Source organism: Aquila chrysaetos, chromosome 1 (assembly GCF_900496995.4).
Source record: "Aquila chrysaetos chrysaetos chromosome 1, bAquChr1.4, whole genome shotgun sequence".
NCBI classification, from domain to species: Eukaryota; Metazoa; Chordata; class Aves; order Accipitriformes; family Accipitridae; genus Aquila; species Aquila chrysaetos.
This window is the reverse complement of record NC_044004.1, coordinates 67,860,968-67,883,332: the sequence shown is the minus strand read 5'-3', so window position 1 is coordinate 67,883,332 and position 22,365 is coordinate 67,860,968. Positions and strand designations below refer to the sequence as shown.

At 40.2% G+C, this 22,365-nt stretch overlaps 1 protein-coding gene across 4 annotated transcripts in view; it reads right to left on the bottom strand.

Annotated features, from left to right (window-relative positions):
* NR3C2 (nuclear receptor subfamily 3 group C member 2) overlaps positions 1-22,365 on the bottom strand; it is a 219,537-nt gene that overhangs the window by 42,400 nt on the left and 154,772 nt on the right. For all 4 annotated transcript variants that reach the window (XM_030005582.2, XM_030003926.2, XM_030004770.1 and 1 more), the window contains exon 4: positions 17,689-17,805. In XM_030005582.2, coding sequence (XP_029861442.1) covers positions 17,689-17,805 — 117 coding nt within the window. The remainder of the gene's footprint in view (positions 1-17,688; positions 17,806-22,365) is intronic.

The following is a 22,365-nucleotide window of genomic DNA, read 5'->3' as shown; positions in this document are numbered from 1 at the left end:
GTTATCAAAACAGGACTAAAAATAAAGAACTTTACATATCTTTCATGTTTGCAAAGGCAAAGAAAAAAGCATTCTCACCATAAGCACACCAGAATAAGAAATGTATTGGTTTACCAACTCCATCAAGTATCTAGCAACACAGATAACTGATTACATATTTATTAAGACATAATTTTGTATGTTCTATTCTTTAAGAGTTTTTCATTAAAAGAAAAAAGAAATAACATTCTTCCCTGTATAATACTGGCATAAAAACATGTTTTAGTTTCATTTTCTTCCATTATAATGCCTTTAAAATAAAGCTGAGAAAAACATTACTGCTTGACAGTCATGTTTACAGTGAAGAAAACTGTATTTTTCATTTGGCTTCATGCCAGTGCTGTAGCTCAACTGGTTTGGTAACTCCCACAGAAACCAACAACTAAAGATTAAATACAAACTCTGAGCAGTACATACTCCAAGTCGGTCTTTTGAAGCTGTTTTTCACATTTGCTCTCAAACTCCAATACCAACTATAGAAACGACAAAGCCACCTCTGAACTGGTGGGTAAAAGCCATGCTCATCAGGACTGCCACGTGGAAACGTTCAAGGAGTCACAGGCTCTCCATTCACACAGGGGATGGGGCATGCATGGGGCGTTTCACGTGGCAAAGCTGAAGTCTGAAGCCTATCTGGGGTTAGGACAAGACTTCATCCAAATGGCTGCACAGGCAGTGACTGCATATTATCTCTAATGGCAGGAATTCTTGCCCCTCCTGTTAAGTGTTATTGCAGCCAGGATATTTTATTATAATCCTTGTATTTTTAAATCATCTGAGATAGAGTAATAGTTGAAGAAAAACAAACAGTAGTGAAAGAACCACTGCAGATATACCTGAGGTTAACACCTCAAATTTCTGACATGACTTTTGTTGAATAAGTATTTTTAGAAGGTCTTGTACATTGCAATAAAAATAATGAAAAAGAATGTGATGCAACTGGAAAGTCACGTAAAGCTGGACTTTAAAAAGGCATGTCCAACAGACCTCCTCTGTAGCTCTAACAATAAATTACAGTATAACAGAGGAATAAATAAGCTACAAGTCTGACCACAAATAGCAGTCCCTGTTCCTCTGGAACCAATAGGCAAAGTTTTACTTTTACCTTTTAATTTGGTTTAATTTGAGCAGGCCTGTATCCAACATGTTCAAAGAAAAGCCTGCAAATTTTGCAAAACCACACGTTGTTCCACGTGCTTGGAAGAGGAGAGCAGCCCGCAAACACCAGCTTGCTTGTTTATCACCCTCAATGCCAGTCCCACCTGGCTAGAAAGGGACGATGCTATTGCTGCAGAGGCATTGAGGAAAGCTGAGATGCCATATTAAAACCAGTTTAGCGAAGTCTTGAGCACTGTTAAGACTGTAAGGCAAATTAATATCTTTCCACCCTTACTACAGCCTCAGCCTTATGATCTAGCAAAAAGATGGGACTTAATCATTTGAAAACAGCTATTGGCAGGAGACTGGCATGAATTCGGATTTGGACAACTGGTTCCTTAGTATTGACCCTTCATCTGTAAGACTCCTGTCACAAAGCTGAAACAGGGAGGCCTGCAATTTCAGGATCGGGAGTTTTCATGCCATGTGTAAAACACTGAATAGGCTTCTGATCATCTGCAACAGTGAATGCCACTCTAGGTCAAATAACAGGACATTAACTGGACGTGACCCTATCGTAAATTGTTTTCTGAATACAAATTAATGTGAACATCAGCTACAAATCTGTGGAATTCCCCATTTTTAAAGGTTAAGTTTGAGGTTTTAGGGTAGTTATGAGACAGTTAAGCTACTACATGCCTTTTTTAAAAATAACACAGTAAACTTACACATGCTATACAAGTTGGGTCTAGAGGGGGCTAATCTATACTCCCTTTGTCCCCAGGGAATATACACAAATTAAGTTATGGACTCCACACAGCCACACATCTGATAACTGATAACTGTTTTTCATAGGCTCAAAATTAAAAACTTTCATCAGCATTATTGTTAAAAAAATGGGATCAAAAAATGCCAAAGAACAAAATGCTATCAATAGTGATAAAAGAACCCATAAATATTATGATTTAACTCAGCAGTTTTATAACAGAGTAATATCTTGTTCGCAGAATTGTACCAGTGTTGAAATTTAGGAAATGAACAATCTAAAATGCTCTGCAAATTCATGCTGGCATCCAGTGCTCTAAAGCGAAATCTGAAGTTTAGAAAATTACCCATAGTTCAATGTAGAGTGAATTACAAGACTTCCAATGATAACCCCCTGTAATCAGATTTTTTAAAAAAATATGATATTCGGTGCCTGTCTTGCTGCCTATCAAAACCCGGTTATTATCTGCATAGCTAAAGACATGATATAGATGACTAAGAGCTTTATTTATCACGTATGTAAAGCTCTGCCAGAGTCAGGACCAAACCGATCCTGACCCAACAGATCTTTATTCTATCCATGTTGCAGAACATACTTGAATCAGTAAGTGATATCAAAAGCACATTATAAGAACATATGTTACCTCTAGCGTAAAGCAGAGAACATCAGCAGAAGGAAAGGGGAAACTGAAATGGACACAGCAGAGAACACACAAAGCAACTGAGGTTTAGAAAAGAGGTAAAGGAGAAGAAGAGAAAGTGGCGATTTGAGTAAATACATGTAAAAAACAAAGGGAAAAAAAATCATGACATGCACTTCACACAAGGTATAATTTGGGATTATTCTAAAGTACGTATAGTACTACCAGTGATCTAGGCAGTCTGAGGGTCGACAATATGCTCCAAAACATACTCCAACCACCTTTAACTGTGCCGGCTCTGTACGCCACGCCAGTGTACACCTGCATTTCAAATACTTGAGCTCCTCCATCCATGTCCCAAGCTCACTGCTCGAGCCCTGCATCTGAGCTGCAACGACCACCTCCTTCCCAACCTCAACAGCCGTCAGCTATATCCCTTCCACCCCACGCCAAATGCTTGACGGCTTTCCTGCACACCCCTCCACGGCTGCCTGCCTCTCCTCCCCAAAAGCAGCCTACGGCACCTTGCTGCACCAGTCACCAAAGGATCAAGCTTCCTATTCTCCCCTTGCGGCAGCCCTAACAGCCTTTCGGTAGACTCTCCTCTGAGCCCTCACCAAGCATACACACTTTGTTGCTTGCTTCCACCTTTGTATAGATAAATGTTCCATCAAAATGCCACTTTTTCCTCCTCTGAATCTTTTCATCATGTTTGCCTGGTGCCTTTGCTTCACTTACTTCAGTGAGCTGACATCTGTTCTCATTAGCTATTTTACTGCTACCACAAATAGTGTTTCCCTTCCCCCAAATCTGTTGTATCTTGACATATATGAAAATTTTGAGCTATCTTGGTACAGACATTTTTTCACTTAAGTGTCTAGCACAATGGGTATGAGATTTTGCTGAGAAATTTCTAGATAATAATACAGACGTTTTATATATATACACACACATATGCACGCAAATGCATGGAATAAAGTGAAAAGCAGTAATGCAAACGAGATCTTACAGCATCATTCCATTCGCTCTACAAAGTGCATTCAGGCATGCACCCTTTATTCTTCAGGAAACAAAGAAGGGAACAATGAAGACAGGACCCTAAAGCTTCCATAAACCAACTCCCCACTTTGGGAAGCAAACCACTACTTTTCAGGTAGAGCTGCGGTAGATGAAGAACCTCTAAATGTGACCCGAAGTGTTGTCCCATGCGTAAGAGGAAGGGCCAGGTACAAATCCAGGAGACAGGCGGACAAGTGGATGAGTCACTGGTTTGACTGGACAGACCAAGGGGAGAAAGCAAATGAAAAGCAACTACTGAGGCAGGGGACAAGTTGTACAGGGACTTAAAAGGAGAGATAAAGATTATTTTATCATTTAAGACACACTACCAAGAAGACTTTGCTCTCGGCAAAGCAGTGGCCTTTCAAGGGTGATTTCTGCAGTGGCATTTGGGATATGCTGAAGAGACCAAGTCGTTTGTCTGAATACACAAAGAAAGGAAGACTGCAGGTGGTGAGGAAGAAAATAAAGGTCCTGTCTCCACATAGCAAAATAAATTTTAAAATCTGTTTCTGACAGCTGTGACACAGAGTAGATAGAAAGGGATAGGAAACAGTAGCACTTGCCATGAGCCTGAGGAATCAGTATAGTTTAATTAACAAAGCAATGAAAATTTCCTCATTTCTTATCCTCCACCAGCAGAAGCAAGCTTTTACTGGAGAATAAGCTCAAAGCCAATGATTGAATTCAGTAGAATGAAATGGTAGGCATAACTGAAATAATGACATAGTTTGGCATTGCCAACATCATTCACAACTGCTTAGTAATTAATAAGTAACACTTTAATGTGACAGGATTGGACAGCTTAAAGCCAAGGAATAAACCTGCATGAAGGCTGATCTATGGGTATGTCACATTTTATTTGCCTTCAGTCAGACCCTGCAAAGATCCAGGCACATCCATAAATGTAATTCTTGTTCTTGGTTTACATTCAGTATACCAAAAAGGGAGGTACAGCACAGATGAAAGAAAGAGCTTCTAATGCACATTTTCATCTACATAATTGGACACTATTTTCATTGTGTTCATTTAAACATATTTTGGTTCTTTATTCTAGTTGGATTTAAACTACTGATAAAACTGACTGTAACTAGGTAAATATTTCCTGCTTATTACTTTGCTTACTTATACAATAATTTCAGAAGTGTTTTCATTTTGTTTTGTTTGGAACAGATTCTAATATACAATGCAGTGCAATGATGCTCCAGTACAGCATCGTAAAGCACAGAAACAATATAAGTGAAGCAGTTTATCCTCTTGCTTTGAGCAGGATCAACTATACTTTGCCCAAACCAGTATGTTATTAATCTCCAATAAAGGGAATTCCGCAATATCCCCCATCTTCCTCCAACATCTATGCACTCAGTTTTCCCCAACATCTCTGATATCACATCATTTTTTCTGCAGTAAAGTTGATTTCTCTTCATCATTCCCCCAGTGGCCATAAAGAACAACTTATAATTCCTGTCCCCTCTTTTACACCACTTTTTGTATTGAAAGACTGGTATCATGGCCTTCTTAATATGTTTCTCTCTTCTACACTAAAATAAATTGAGTTTCTTCAACTCTTCCTTACAGATTTATGGTTTTTTTCTAAGCTTCTTATTATCCTTGTTCTTCCTTGGGCGGTCTGTAGTCTGTATACACCTTTCTTCAGGCACATGATATGAAATTTCAGAAAGGAAGATTCAGTTTAGATGTTAAGGAAACCTTTCTAAATGTAAAGGTCTGTGAAAAACTGGAATAGGTTATTAAAGGACACAGCAGAGACCCCTACACCGGAGATCTTCAAGAAGGGATGAAAGACGTGTCCAGCAGGAAGGACACAGGTACTGCTAATCCTACCAACTGGCACAGGAACATAGGTGACAATTTCATAAGGTTGCCCCATTCCCACCACCCTGACCAGCAGTGCTGACAACCAGACACAATCATCAGGCCCACACTTGCCAGCTCTGACAAGAACAGAATAATGCTTTAGTATCAAACAAGACTTGCCTATTTTTGCAACAATTTTACATTGCTGACTCTAAATTTAACATACAAGCATCATGCAACCATGCCTCTTTCCTCACTGCAGTCTCTAAACAGTATTTTGTTCTTGCACACCTCAACTTGCACTTCTCGACATAACCCTCTGCATTTTACTGAAAAAGCCATCGTGTTGGTTTCAGACACTCAAACTGAAGATGCTTTTGAATTCTGATTCTGGCGACAGAGGAGAATTTCCAAATCTGTAGATTTACGTATTTATTCTCTACGTTGTTATGCAAGTAATTAGTAAAATTGTAGACCCAGAACTGACCCTCAACAGGACCCTACTTCAGATGCCCTTCCAGTACAACAGCAAACCACTCACAGCTACTTTTGCAGAATGCTATTTCAAGTAATTACACGCCACTTAATGAGAAATCTTATCACATTGTAATGAGAATTCTGCATTTCCTCCTGATTATACTTATGGCTAGAGATATTGAGCAGTGAAATACACCTACTGGGAGGTGGCACCTCATGACAGCACTTGCACACATCTCATGGAACAGACAGGGTTCCTCTGCTGTGCGCTGGCTTTTGCATGCAGGATTCAGGAATGTGTATCCATAGCCACAGAGATCTGCTTGCAGGGATGGCCTTTGTAGCACTGATAAAAGAAGCAGCCTTGCAAAGACGGCACAGAAGCCATCACAGTTGCCTCAGAAAAACTAAGGTGAAAGCCCAGATAAAATCTTGCATATTTTGAGGTCTGACTCAGTGATGAAGCTCAGGTTACTTACCCGCCTGATGAATGGGATAGTGATGTCCACAGCAACCAAGAAGGGAAGGCACTGGGGAGGGTTTGGGTAAGACAGAGGGAATTAATCCCTTTTTTAGCCACGCCAAGCTTCAGGCTACACATTTGTGAAGAGATAGAGGACAAAAGTGACAAAAGAAAGCTGAGTTCCAAAGTGCATTTTACAGGAATATTTAGGTTGTCAGGGAAAATGTCTAACACATTTGCTTGTTTCTCAGCAATCCTCAAAGTGATAATTAATTGAAAAATAACAGTTTCATAGGGGTACTCCTCCCTGTGTGGGAACAACTTTTACCAAATGCCAATTAGTGGTTTCCTGTTAAAATCAAATCAAGCTGTTTTTGAGAAACCTTTTTAATGAGAAATGGCTAAAGTATGAAAATTTTCCCCACATATATTTCATATAAAATCCCAAACTGACATAATACAGTCTCATAGCTAACATTTTTGGTATATAAAACTGCCTCTTACACTTCTTCATTAATTTCAAAAGAAATGTATTTACTAAATATTTAAATCATCCAATAAACAAAGCTTTAAAAACAGCTTACAAAAGAAAATTATAATGTTGATGAAAGCCAATCTCAATCAGTCCTCTTCAGATGCTCCCAAAACTCATATTTTACTGATTATTTATTCATTCTTCAAACGTATGGCAAATTCAATGATTTTTGAGCTAAGCGTTGTCTACTAAATGCATCAGTAGTTTTGACTATTCATCCAATAGATTCAAAGACTAGCAGTAAAATACCAACAATGAATGCGACCAGTAGGTCAGCTACAGTTCCAGTATTTGTCACCTACAACTCTAAGACACCTGCAGTAATGAAACATCAGTAGCTTGAACTCCTAGCATCAGTAATATTTTGGTTAGAAACAAAGTTAGGGAAACTTTGCAGAACAGATTTTGAAATCTTCCACTGTACCAGACTGAATGCTCTTGGCTATGATCACTGGTCTCTGCCTTGTGCCAAGCGACAACCTTCCTCCCAAGACAGCCATTCCCGTCCAACCTTCTGCAGGCGTTCCTCATCCAAGTCTTCTCTCTTGCTTTTATTTGGGTTGATACCCAATGCTATGTCTGTTCATGATTTATGTGCCCTTCATCCTGATCATAACACTAAGCCACCTTGATTGCCCCTGATGCAGTCCTGTAGACATTTACGGCGTGTGAAATTTCCTCTTTGTATTTGCATTAGACACACAGGTACTCAACCAGCTTTTCAGAGTTTTTCAAAAGCGTCGATAAGCAAACTCTGCCGTAGCACCTCTCATCCCGTATCTTAAGTGCTCATGCTTCCACTCCATGCTAAAGAGTGTGCCATGCTTTAAATGCTTCATTTTTGTTCTTGCACTGCTATTACTGGAACTCAGCTTGGTAAGTGCTGCACTTCCCTCTGTGGTCTTTCTGGTTATGTCATAACGCACCACATCCCCACTTGTATTTCTCTCAAGTAACAAAAATTTTGAGAGTCTTCATCTCCTCACCTGTACGACTTCCATATCCGCAGTTTTTATCAACTCAGATTTATCTCAAATGACCTTATTTCTAATACATTCAATGCTGCTGGTCTGTCCCTCATCTTCTAGAAATCACCTACTCTGCTTCCCAGAACAGCAACACTATCTGTGAAATACAAGCTGGCTGTTTATCTTCTGCAGTTGTCTCAGCCATATTTTTCACCATCCAGTTCATGATTAGTAATTAAAAAAAAAAAAAAATGTTAATCTCCTGCTTTAATAAATCACCCTGAACATTAGTGAAACACCCTGTATGTGATATTAACTACCTTTCCAGGGAAAATGCAACTCTGCGATATTACCCATATGTATGATCTGAATCATGAAACCAAGTATCTCTTTGCGACTGACAGCGTGGCACATTTCTAAATTCTCCTTAAGTTGAAGAAGTTGTGTATGAAATGCCAGTAATGACTAAAATTGACACACGCCTCTCTAGAAGATTTCTAAATGACATGCCTGAATGTGCCCTGTCCATGTGCAGATAGACCAAAAGCCACACGCAAGTTTCCTCGGCATTTTCTTTCCAGTATGACAACTGCATGGTTTTGAGGCCAGGAGAGTTGCCCCACATCAGTATCTTCTCTACTCCCTACTGACAAATCCCCTTACTGTCTATTCGGGGTAGCCTGGTCTTGCAAGCTCAGATTCTACAGTCTTCCCCCTCTTGCACCTTCTGCGGGGAAGATGATTTCCATTACTAAAACGTTACAGCACTGGAGGAAATGGGAAAACTGATGGCAGAGAACCACAAAAGTACACAAATCACCAGCACCAATTTGCAGGAAGATGTGTGATACTGGGTGGCTCAGGAACGTTTCAACCGGTCCCTTCATCTTGCCTTCCTCTTTGTTAAATACCGCCTTTTTGCCTGTTGTGTATTTCTAAGGTTTGAACGCGTTCAACGTTTCCTTCATAACCTGCTGTGGATTGTTCCTTCTACTAACATCAAACTCCAAAGTCTGCTTTTTGAGCCAGGTATCCTTACCACTTCTCACTCTTATTTTAGCAAAACACAGATACTAAAAATGGAAAGGCATGCACTTGGGAATTGGTGGGGGGAAAAAAGCAGGAAATGATTCAAAACAAAATACAAGTTACTAAGGTAATTCTGAAGCAAAGTACAACATATGAGAGGACAAAGGGAAAGAACAACAGATTCACATGCTAAGGCACAATCTGTGATTGAATAAATTTTCCTTGTGACATTACTGGAGTAAACCACAGCTCTAGAGTCAATTTAAAACCTGTTAAGTGTCAAAGTAGCAGACAATCAAAAAAGCAACACAATGTCAGAAGAAAGAGCACATGACTTGCATAGTCTTAGCATCACTGCTTCTTCAACACTTACTGTCACATAGAGGACAGAGATACAGAATAGCTCATTCAATGAAGATCAAGGATGTCAAAATTTAAAAAGTCTTCTTGTACACGGAAGTAACATTTTCACATTGTTTTTTTATTTGCGCACGAATTATCTAGCTTAACTCCACTTACCTAATATTAATCACAGTCTGGAAGAGACCTGGGACAGTTGCACAATCCATCCTCTTGCTCAGACCAGAGCCAACTGTACCCTCATCACTTCTGAAAAATGGTTGTCTTACCCAATGACAGACTCCACATCTTCCCCAGACCATCTATTTGAGTACTTCCCTGGCCTTACGGAAACAGATACTTTTCCATTTCCTCACTTGCACCTTCCTGGCTGCTCATTACTTCTTGTCCTGCTTCTCACAGACACAGAAAGCAGATCATCTCATTTTTCTCTTTACCAACACTTGTTGCTAAAGCAACACTTGTTGCGCCTCTCTTCAGCTTTCCCTCTAGCCTTTTTTTTTGGCAAATAATTCAATCTGTCCCCACCAGTCAAGTTTTAAAGACTGCTGATCACTCTCATTGCTCTACTCCAGGCTCTTCCAGATTGCTCCACAGCACACTTGCAGGCAACTAATGAGGGTTTTAACAAAAACCACTATTCAGCATAGTGAGCCCACCATACTTTGGCCAAGGCTGTGTCAGGCATTGCAAGTTAAATATTCACGCCCTCTTACTCAGGTGGAAACTCTCTGAAGCAATGGCTCGGCGGAAACTAAAAAGGACAAGTTCCTCCTGCTCCTACAGCTTCTCACAGTGATGGGGAAGTGAGTAATGGAAACGCACCACCACAGACCACAGCAGGAGGTTTCAGAAGGGCTCTGGCGATAACCAGCAGCTCTGGAAAGAGGAACAGGAGACACAGGCGTGCTTTCATAGCAGGGACTACACTTTTACTGTGGGGAAGAGTAAAAAGGATATGGACTTAGAGCACTGTGGAAGGAAGCATGATAGTTTGGTGATTCAGGAAAAAACAAAACATCACCAAGAGCTGCACATAACGAATTTCGGAAATGCTGAAGCACTCTGGTCTGCTCCAGCATGATGAGAAAGCCATGAACAGAGGTGTTACGGGCTTGCTTGCTTTTATGCATCTGTATGAGCAACAAAGATAAACAGCAATTCATTTCAGGATTCTCAGGAAAATAGGTTGTTAAATTTAAACTCCCTACAAGACAGAGAAATAGTGTACCAGGGCACAGGGGAAAAGGGGGGGTCAGCCTCGGTCCTGGGGAGTCAAGAGGCCACAAACGTCATCTACCCTGGGAGCATTCTGGAGGTGAAAGCTGGAGCCCTCACAACAGACCGAAAAGCTTGAAAGCTCATGGGCACCGCACAGGGGATCCATGCAAGCCAGCCAGTGAATGCTAGTGAATGCCAGAAGGCGTCCAAGCAAGAGCCACTGCTGCGCTTCAGTCGTATCGCCTAACAACAGCACAACAGTGGGAGATTTTTTTGCACCTGTTCTGGAAGGACCTAAACCTTCCTCTCAGAAAGCTGTGATTGCCCCTCTCCGTTTTGTGTTTTGAACCAAAGCAAGACAGCACATATAGAGTATGAACTGCTCAGGAAAGAGCAACCTCTGAGCCTGTGCAGCGAGTGCTGTATACTGCTGAAATCAGACAAAATCCCACAGAGCCTGCGTGTACAGTGCCGCCACGTGACAAGAGGCAGGCTGGGACATGTACTCCCAGCAGGAGCCCAGAAAAGTTGCAGCTCCTTTGCGAGGCCGGCAGCCAAGGGCGTTATGCCGTGAATGGTACGATGGAGTGTCCAGCAGATAAACCAGGGAAGTTTGGAGTTCAGCAGACCTGTGCCAAAAGCCTGAAAGGCTGTTACTGGAGGAAAGACGAAAGTGGACGGCAGCTGGGTGCTTGTCAGAAGACTGAGCCGAAATCAGCAAAATGTGAAAAAACAAACGAGTACTGAGAACATGAACCTGATCAGAAGTTTGATCAAGGATTGCTGGATGCGAGCTGTGTGCTTTCAAAGGACTCCTGAAGTGTGTCATCCTGAGCTGCCTTCACACATGAAACAAAATAATCAGCAAAATGCGAAGTAGAAGGACACGATTTCAATACCATTTTTTAATTGATGCCTGAGAGATTACTTTGACATTACCAGCCCTCTTCAAAATTTTGCATTTTTAATCATCATTCCCAAATAGTTTCTTAATAGTTGTGGCAACTGACTGTTCTGATAGCAATCTTCAATATTCTTGAGGATGGTTCAAGTTGAAAAGTTAGAGGTTCACATCGGGAGCAGGGCAACAGCAGTATCTTGCAACATGGAGGGAGACGGACACAAAAGTAGGAAAAATTCAACAAATTGGTTCCTACAAGATCTGAAACAGCAGGACTGACTCTTTTTTCTTTTTTTTAAAAATATATATTCAGGAGGTGTGGGGTGGTGGTGCAACAACAGCAGCACCTCAAGAACAACTGATCCTTACTCAGGCAGAAGGATGTCCTCTTCTGAAGAGTCACCAACATGAACTCCAGCAGCAGCATGAATTTCACTTCTGTTCCCTCTTATGAGTACACCCACAAGACAATTTGGGAGACCTAACAAAATCACAGCACCAGGTAGCATGGTTGCAGGCTACCTCTTAAGGTTACACTACTTGCTTGGGCTCAATACACTGTACATGCAAATAAAAGTAGGTAAATCAGTACTTCACTTCTCTGCTAAGAGAAAGCACAGATTTTAACACAATCTCATAACTTGATGGATTTCTATCTAACACAAATGTTTTCTGAAATCGTCACACCTAGAAAAACACAAATGTTCTTTGAAACAATACTAATGATAACCTAGGCACTGGTAGGTACCACAGCTAAGTTGTCCAGCTAAAATGCAAGAAAAATTGACAACGTGAGGTTTTGCTTCGCAAAACCCACAAATAACTTTAATATACTGCTGTATATTGGTAAAAGTATCTTGAAAGAACTGACATAAATCCAGCTGAATGTTCAAGTTAAAAAAAAAAAATTTACTAGATTCCCTCAGAAGAAAATGCTACATAATGAATGCAAATAAAAATGCAGTTAAAGTTAATGAGCATTTCAAAATACTTTGCAGTTAAAGTTTAAATGAAAAATAAAAGTTAACCATACATGTACCCCAAATTGCTTTAGTTTCTTACACAAAGGGGTTTTTTTCCTTTTAAATTTATGAAACCTTGGTTAGTAGAAAGTTGGCAGAAATTTTTAAAGAAAACCAAGAGGATACATTTTTTTCTGTATTTAAGTCTTCCTTAGTTTTCAGTTTTCTACTACTTGTGTTTTTTTCTGTTCCTTTTCTCCCTATTGCTTTTTCTCAAAAAGATAGGAACAATGATAATATAAACCATATAAGCTGCAGTAACTGAAAATAATACCGCAGTTTTAAATCCCTACTAGTATGAGTTATTAAACAGAAAATGGAAAGCCAGGCAAAAAGGTGAAGTACTGTATCTTATTACTGATTCTCTCGTTTAATCTATTTTTAAGATTATTGAAATATTTTAATGTATAAAAAAATAAGGATATCTGGAAGTGAAGAGTACAAATCACACAGAGCATCTTGTGCATAAAGTGTCTTACATATGTAAATGTATGCAAACCCAAGACTCAAATTTCACAGGCAGTCTCTGCAGACAGAGCGACGAACTATGTAATTTGCAAGGTGAAATCTATTTTATTTCCCTTCGATATCCAAAGGGTACTTCAGCAAGCTGCTTCTCACTGTTGTGGGAGACCAGTACCGGTAAGTCTCAGCAGTATTTTATATGGGAGCTGAGGCAGGAAAGGATTGCAGTCCAACACGGTACAGACCTCTCGACTCTTTTTTGTCCCCTAAGCACGTATGGCACATCACATGGCAGAAGAGGGATCTTCTCTGATCACGCAGCAGAAGAGGGAGGGATGCCTGGTCCCTAGGTCACATCAGAGGGGCAAGGACTATTCTGCCAACGAAAGCGAGGGGCGGTGTGTGTGGGGGGTCCCCTCAAGTCACACCATATAAAACATTTCCCTTCTCCAGGCTTCAGCACAGAGTGCGGCACGCAGCAGGAGTGAAACCAGGAGGCTCTGTGCCACCCTGGTGGCAATGCAGCATCCCAGGCACTGCTAAGAGCCCTCAGCTGCCTTGCTGGATGCAGCTGGTGGTAGGATAAGAAACCATGCTGAGCCCCAGTGTGGGACTTGGGGGTCTCACCATGACCTCCCCCCACCCCCGTGCTGCCGTGGGGACAGACGCGACTAAGGAACAGCAGCATGAGGTGGGAGTCAAATGAAAATGTCTTGTGCGGAAGTGAGAGACTCGACAAATCTGATCACAGCGTATGCTGGAAGAAACTTCACATTTCATGAAGTCATTCTGGTTCATAATTAACTGAAAATTAATTACAGAATCTTGAAAAGAGCATAAACCAAAAATGGGCCAGCATACCTTCATAGTGCAGTTGCTCACTCTGAACGTCTTCCAATAATTAAGTCTAGCATATGGCGCTAGAGTTAAAAAAAAAAAAAAAAAAAAACAACCAACAAAACCAAAACAACAAACAAACTATGACTCCCAAAAAAGTTTGAGTCCTACTTGCCGAAGGGATATGTCTGTCTGCAGTGCACACACATACTTTCTAGAAATGAGGAGGGTGAATTAACGTGATATTTGGCAACTTCAGCTTTGCAGAAATTACAGGTTGCAGATGCTTCTTGTAAAATCAAAAAAAAAATTGAGAAAAGAATATAATTAGGTAAATTATTTGCTGACTCAATGAATAATTTTCTAAAGATTATTAGAGGATAAGAGCTTGGAAAACGCTCCAATTTTCAACAAACAAAAGAAAGAGGTAAACAATACAACTGCCAAATTAATTTGGTTGAGCATTCATGAAAAGGTGTATTTTGTATCACTGAATTACACATAATTTTTAAAATGTGCTTAAAGCATGGCACGCTGCCACACATCAAAATATTATTTTTTTTACAAAAAAAAAAATGTTAGCACGCTGGGAAGTAGAAGATATGCCATCAAAACAAACCTGTTACACTTTGACACAGTAAAAAAAAGAAAGAACATCTTAAAAATATTGAGAAAGAATCTAACAAAAAAACCCCAGCCAACCAAAACCCAAAGAAAAAAGATCAGTAGATTAATCGAAGATTGTGCAAAAATGTGCTGCAGGAAACATGGAAAATCTTTCTGATTTCCAGTTTTCCACTGCAAAGATTAGTATCTTCAGTAACATTAGGAAGACAATCACAAACTTTCAAATTACAAAATTTGCTTTAGAAACTCTCTATTGCAGTAACTGGGAGGAGCTGGGTGGCAGCCTGGGGTCTTTCACTCCCATCTCTAGATGGGGAGAGCTGCAAAGGAGAGTCAAGTTCTTTTCCAACCCATGGGAGACAGGACCTTGTTTCCTAAGGCAACATTTCTTCTAGATCAACTAGAAGTAGTTTGGATTTTGTTGTTGTTGTTGTTGGTTTTTTTTTTAAATGAGGTGATAAAACATTATAATTATGTACAAATGGAAAGAAATGTCCATGACTTCAGCAATTTGCACACATTTCAGCCCTGAGCTATGCTTATGACCCTTTTGCATATCACCTTACTCTATTTCTCATGAACCAAACACATATGCATCTCTGATAGTTTGGTTTTTGTGTTTACCTTTGCTTCCACTTCGAGGGTGAGAGCTTAAATTAGATCTACTGCACAAAGAGCACACCAGTGTGCAGTGTGACTCAGCTATAGAGAGTACTATGCTGCAAATAGGACTTAAACTAAATTGGATTTATAAATTAATTTTCCTCCACCTCCTTACTGATCACACTGCCTAACAAAATACTTGCACATTTTGCCTCTAAGTCCAAATTAGAAACAGGTAAAAGTCCATTTTTATTGGAGTAATGCATATTCTTGGCAATACTAGGCTGACCACATGAAATTATAAGCTACAATGTGTCTTCATAATAATACGAACATACTAAGTCTATTCAAGCTAATTATGAAAAAATGTTATTTAATACCAAACCTGGGAAATTTACATGAAGAGAAAATTACTGTTTTCAAATAAGCGTTAATATCTGTTCTTGCCATTTCCAGCTCCTTTCTCATAATGATCTCCACCACACCAGAAACCCCCTGCAACAGCACACAAAAGTTCCCAGTCTGAGATGCTGTGTTACTCCTCTATAGATGCCTAAAGCAAAGCTCACCACAGAGGAAGAAGGATGGCCTTAAGCTACCAACATTTCCTGCCAGACCAGGGCTGGCTCAAAGGCTGAAAGGTCCATTAGCATAATTTGGCAGCCCTTGGGGCCCTCTAAACAGTAACACTGTCTCTGGGCTGCAGGTACTTTACCTCTCTCCAGCAGTCCTCCCCTCTGCCTTCAATCTGGCCTTTCTCTCCTGGACCACACAGAAGGCACCATATTGCATCGACATCCAGAGCCGTTCCCCCACTATCTCATTCACGGCAGTGATGGAAGGACCTTTTAATGCCATTTTAGCTCCTTTATGTGGCATAAAGGGATCAAATCAGGAATGAGAATTTCACTTACTTTCTCTACATGAAGAAAATCACCAAAACAGCTAAACTGTAAAGCTCAACTGCACGCCAGCTGTACACTCCAGAGGCAGACTTGGCCTTCTAGGTTATTAAATGCAGATCACTAATCACAATTTCCAGCAGACTACCGAGCTCCAACACAAGGGAAGATTTTTCAATGCATTCCTCATTTACAGCATTCCAGCCAATGTAAGAAAAAAAAAAGCAACACCCTCAAGCAAAGTTTACCCCCTCCCTTGTTTTTTTTCAGACGACACTGTGTGAACACATCCTTTGAAATACACCAGGAAATCGCTGTGATGAACTCATGACATTGCAGACAAAGTGTCACTGTTGCTGTTTCAAAAGGTTATCAAGTCGGATGGCAGTCCTGGATTTTGGTAGAGTGCTAAACACACACGCCTGTCCAGGAAGGCAGGCTTGCAGGAGCTCTGCTGGCGCTGAACAGGGCACGGTGACGGAGAATGCCCTGCAGCAGCTGCTGGCAGGCTGCAAAATTTGCTGCAGCAAAATTTCCAGCACTCCAGGGAGCTGGGCTTCCTGCTCCACACACATTTTCAGCACCCTTTTTTTTTTTGGAAGAAGGAGCTACTACCATGGAGCTCCTGTTTCATCAAAGAAAGGTGCCATTCTGCTTCCCTTGCTAGATTCAATAGTGCAGATCAAAATCAAGGGAAAACCCTCAGCCCCCAGCATGCCACAATCTGGCCCCGTTTTCCTTTGGGAAGCAGAAACAAGGGGCCTAGGGGGCAATGCAGCATCTCAAAATTGGGAAAGGGGTTGAAAGAGGCCTTAACAGGGCTATCTTCCCCAAAAAAGTAAGGAGCAGCTTGCTTGAGTATTTCTGCCAGGAGACAAGACAGAAAAAGAAGTCTGGGAGGTAGAAAAAGATACCAGGCAGCAGGCAGGAACAAGGATTTTGCATATAACCTATTAAAGACAAGCAGCTAAATCTGTAGAACTAAACTAAGCTACTAGGAGAATAGGTCCAGGAGGATAAAAAGCAAATTATGAGATAGGAAATTATTTGGAGGAATTAATGTGACCGTGTTTTAATTTTCTGGAACAGGAAAAACACTCTAAGGGAAGGGTCACTCTGTGGATCAGGGAAAGGACCTGCAGCAGTATCCAAACCCCCATTCACAGATGACATAATAAACCTAGGAGTGGTGGGAAAAAGTGATCTGTAATACAATTTTGCTCAGGTGATGATTTGAAGCAAGATGCCCACTGAAGCACAGCCAGAATTGTGTAGACATTGCAATTAAAGAATTAAAACAACAGAAAAATCTATTATAAGTTTTGCTATCATACTGTTTTCAAAATACTTTTGATAATTATCAAGAAAAGGTTTTGCCTTTTTGTTGTTGGTATATGAACGATGGAGTAACATCATCAAAATTATTGCATATCCAAACAGTCGCAGAAATAAATCAATATAAATGTCAAATAAGCAAAAAAAAAGTTGAGAGGTTTCACTATGTGTGAATTTGCTTTCATGATGGTGTAAAATGTTTTTCGGTACTCAAGAGAATGCTCATCACCAAATAAAAGGCACACAATACTTGAAACCTTAGTACTTTTAGCTATATGAGATTCCACTAAAATTACTGTCATCATAAAACACCCACTTTTCTTTTTTCTGAGCCATAAAATACATATCTCCAAAACCTGATTTAGAATGACAATAGAGTTTATTAGCTATTAAGCACTTCTTCAGGATAATTCCACCTTAAACTTTTGAGATTATGCAGCTGCCAGAAGTATAAAAAGGCTGCACATTTCCAATATTTTTGCCTAATCAAATTAAGAGACCAAACTATTAATATTCTGCTTACCTCCTAAATTCATTCCAGCTTGCAGACATTTCTGTAATCGACAGGCTGGGCAGTTCTTCCTCCGAATCTTATCAATTATGCAGTCGTTCCTTCCCGCACACAGGTAATTGTGCTGTCCTGAATGAACCAAAACCAAAAGACATTATTAGAGAATGTATTTACATAATTCTGATTTGTTCTTCTCTGTCGTTTCGCAGTCATTTGGAGCTTCCTATTAATGCAGACATTCCCAATCCCATTCTTCAGCCTTCCCGATAATATTGGTGACTTGTCATGGGCCTTACTATGACCATCTCTTCTGTTTAATCTGGGAAAGAGTTTTAGTGTGTCAGTCACAAGACAGATCTCATTTCTTTTTTCTAAGTAGGACTGGAATTATTCTTTTTGCAAAAAACAATTGGTTTGAGCTTTTTCAAACCTTCTTACATGTGCCGTATCAGAGAGCAGCCTGACAACTCTTAGTTTTGGTACAAAACCGGGGGCCATTCTCATGCTAAACAAGTTCACAATCTAAAGCAGAAATGCAAAGCAGAAGTTAACTTTCCCAATATACTCTACTCCCTTCTACCAGGTCACCGAGTGTTTGAGTTCTGACTTAATCAGTTACCTTCTATACAACAGAAGGTTTCTGAAGGGTTTACCAAAACAGGCTTAAATTGCATATTATTTCAGTTCTGTAAAGCCCCACAGAAGCAATCCTGAGGAGACAGCAGGTATTTAACACACAACATTTAGCAGAAGGGAAATACATGGCAACCAGGGAAATAGGCTGGCATTTAACAACTTGGAGACTCAAAAGGCGTTTTGCTTCGTGGGAGAAACATAGGTAGAGCAAATGGATGCAGCGTATCAGATGATGGCACTACCACATGGTCTTTTCAAAGTAAGGTGCTTGAATTTGATGTGGAAGAACGAAGGAAGCCATGAGGGGTTGGTGCAGCATGACAGGAGAAGCAACAGGAGAAGATTATTTTAGCTGCCTCGATCCAGAGGTGGCACACGGGGATCTTGGGCGGTGAGAACCAATGGTTTGCAGCAGATGCGACAAAAAGCAATTCAGAGGGTTTCCAGGGGAAGGATGGAAGGAGAGGACACTACCTGAAAGGGGGTTGTAGTGAGGTGGGTGCTGGTCTCTTCTGTCAGGTGGCTGGAGATAGGACAAGAGGAAATGGCCTCAAGTTGAGGCAAGGGAGATTTAGGTTAGATATTAGGAAAAATTTTTTTACTGAGAGGGTTGTCAAACATTGGAATGGGCTGCCCAGGGAAGTGGTTGAGTCACCATCCCTGGAGGTATTCAAAAAGCGAGTGGACAGGGTACTTCAGGACATGGTTTAGTGGGCATGGTTGATGGTTGGACTCGATGATCTTGAAGGTCTTTTCCAACCTAAATGATTCTATGATTCTATGACACAGCATGCAGAAGTAAAACAGACTGTAAGGCAAGCTGCAGGATTTGCCATCACGCAAAGTTCAAGAAAACAGTTCTGTGTAAAATACGACAGTGTGTTGCAGGCTTGCATAGCGGGTGCTGTAAAAACTACCAAGTTTCAGGGACAGGTATTTTAGACATAAGGTAGGAAACTCTTTACTCCATAAACTAAACACAAGTTCGTAACAAAGATGTCTGAAACGCAAGGTAGGGGAAAAAAAAAATATTCAGATTGCAAATGCAATAACACCGACCAGCAACTAAACAGAGACTCCTAAGCAGGTCCTGAATGAAGCAGGCGAGATGTGCAGAAACCCAAGAGTTGTACAAATAACGTTAAAGTTGACGCCAATGACTGAAGCGAGCACTAGCCGTGGGTGGGAGGGGGAGGCCCGGGCAGGGCTCAGAAGCAGAACTGCACTGAAACACGCAGGAGGCTGACCCATGTGGGGAGCGGGAACGAGGATGCAGGCTTGGTAAGGGGACAGACATGCTGTAGGACAAGAGGTATAAAATACGCCTGCCAAGATATTTTCCACAATACACACATGCTTCCTCGGTGAAAGACAATGAGAATATTCATGGGACACAGGAGACCTGGCATCTGTTTTGGGTTCTTCCAGGAATTTGCCTTAAAACTTCAGGGAAGTAATTTTCTATCTCTGCATCTGACTTCCCTTCACCCTTACCCAATGTTATCTATTTAGACAGTGAACTGAAGTTTGGGCTGTTTCTTGCATCTCTTCACTGAGCATCTCACGCAAAGAGAACCAATCTTAATTGTGTAAGCGGTTACTGTAATATCACAAAGGTATCATCATTTAGATAATGCTTTAGATGTTTAAACAAGAAGCAGATGGGCAAATAAGGGTTTTTATTAAGGGACCTTACCTAGCACTGCAAACCAGATGAAAAACAATAAAACTTAGGCAAAATAATTCATGAATATGAGCTCATGATGTCAGGCATAAAATCAAGTTGTACAATATAGTGACGGCACCAGTATCTATCAGCTGGTCTTTAAGTAGGCCTGCTAAACAATAAAAAGATAAAATTCTCAGCTAATCACAAAATGAAAACCTGCTTATCATACAATGTTTGTTTTATGATGTGATCTATACAAAAACCAGATACACAAGAGAAAAGTCAACTTAATTCCTATTTGCATTTTTGCTCTGTGCTGACTTGAGCACATCTCCTAAAGAAACATCACACAGACAGTATGAAAGTAAAATTAAAGTAGAAAACAAAAGTATTTAAAATAAAGATATAAAGATGGTTTATATGCCCTTGCAAATACTGGTATACTATCTTTTTGTGGGGAGAGGGGAAAAATGGTTATTTTCTGCTAGGAATGCAAGTATGATTGCTCAGTGCTCATACAATGTCCTTTGTACATCACAGAGTACTGCAATGCCATTTTTAGGCTTCCACAGGCGGGTGCAGGCTATTAATATGACAAGTCAGCTCTAATGCTGCAAAATGAACCCCATTGCAGAATTACCCTGAAGGCAGTTTGCTCTACGAAATTGTACACCTGTTAAGTCAACATTTTTCACTACTGCTTTCAAAAGCTAATGGGTTTAATAAAAAGAGGTTAACATTTATGTACTCCAGCATAATTACTTGGGTCACGTTCTTAAATATTGTGGAAATGTTTATTTGATTCAATCACTGTCACACTGTGACTTCAAAGAAATATTCCCACAATAGCAGAATACTTCCATAAGTCACCGTTCAAAAGGTTTAGGTAGCCTGCAATTATTACTGTCTGGCCTATCTACTCTAGACCAAATAATTTCAGAAAACAGAACTTAGTAAAGGTTCATCAATTTTTTAATCATGCATCTCTGAATACTAACGTATGGTACAAAATCTGTAAGTAGTTTTTCTAGTAAGCAAGGCAAAAGTCTTTCCAAAAAGCAAATGTCTTCTTGTATTTTTTTTTAAATTTCTAAAAAAAATTAAATAACCACAGTCATCTTAAAGCTTACATTAATGGAAGTAACACGAAAACCCATAAAAACCCAGAATGGATCAGCATTCAGGCAAACCCTCTATGTAGAGTATAGCTATGAAATCACAATGAACAGTTCTCAGTTAGAAAGTTTATTATCTATGATGAAAAAAATGGCTTCAGATTTCCATGCAATCAAACGTGGTATGTTTCAAATAAAACCAATTTTGCAACATAAGTTAGTAAAGCAAATACACTGATAATGAATCAGTATCTTCCATTTGTGTAGCATGAGCCTCAGTCATGCCCTTCAGCTTCAGAATCAAAACAAAAACCTACACATCTGAAGCTAATGCAGCTCTGAAGACCTTCAGGGCTCTTCAGGATCTCAATGAGGTGATGGAGACCATCCTGCAAAGAGGCTGATGTTTTTGTGGTGCTAGAACTCCAATTCTTTTAAGACACGTATCGATCTGCTTGTGTAGTTTGTGCTTAGCTTAATCCAGTTGTTCTTTTTATCCAGTTTAATCACCCACCCACAAGTGGGCTGGAAAGTGACAGAGTAGATATCAAATTCTCATCTCCCATATGCTAAATGCATTAAAATGAAAGTAATTTTTACATATGCCACCATTAAGTGCACTTACATGAGCTAATTCCTGTTCCATCTAAAATACAGAGTTACAAAAGATGCCAGGAGAATTTCCTGTTCAAAATAAATAATTAATAGGTACTACACAGTTACACACCAAGAAGAAATAGTGATCTGTCCTATTCACTGTAGAGCTAGAGGAATATTTGAGTTTGCACTTTCCAAGTTATTGTGTCACTACATGCCACAGAATGACACATCCAAATGTACACACAAAAATACTTTAATGTTTCCAACTCTCTCACCTGCTAAGACTCTAATTCCCTGCTTTTATAGGCTTACAAAAGAAAACAAAAAGGCAGTAGTAATGAAATTCAGTATTCCCTCTTACCACATTTTCTTGAACAAGCAAAATTCAGCAGTAAAGGAAGGGATAAAAAAAGCTGTTCTTATTTGGCCTATGAATTACTGCCAAAATGAGGCTGCAGCAGAAGCTGTGCCTTTCCCCATTTTAAAACTCCAGCACAAAGATTGAGCCACTGGTCCCAAAAACTGACTTGCTAAGATGAGCTCACGTAAGTGTGCAGAGCGCTGCTGCACTCTTCAAGGGGCAGTGATTCTTCCAGACACGTAAGGCTGCAATACAAACGGGGTATAGATATTTCTTATCAGTAATATTTCTGTTACCATCTGAGGCAA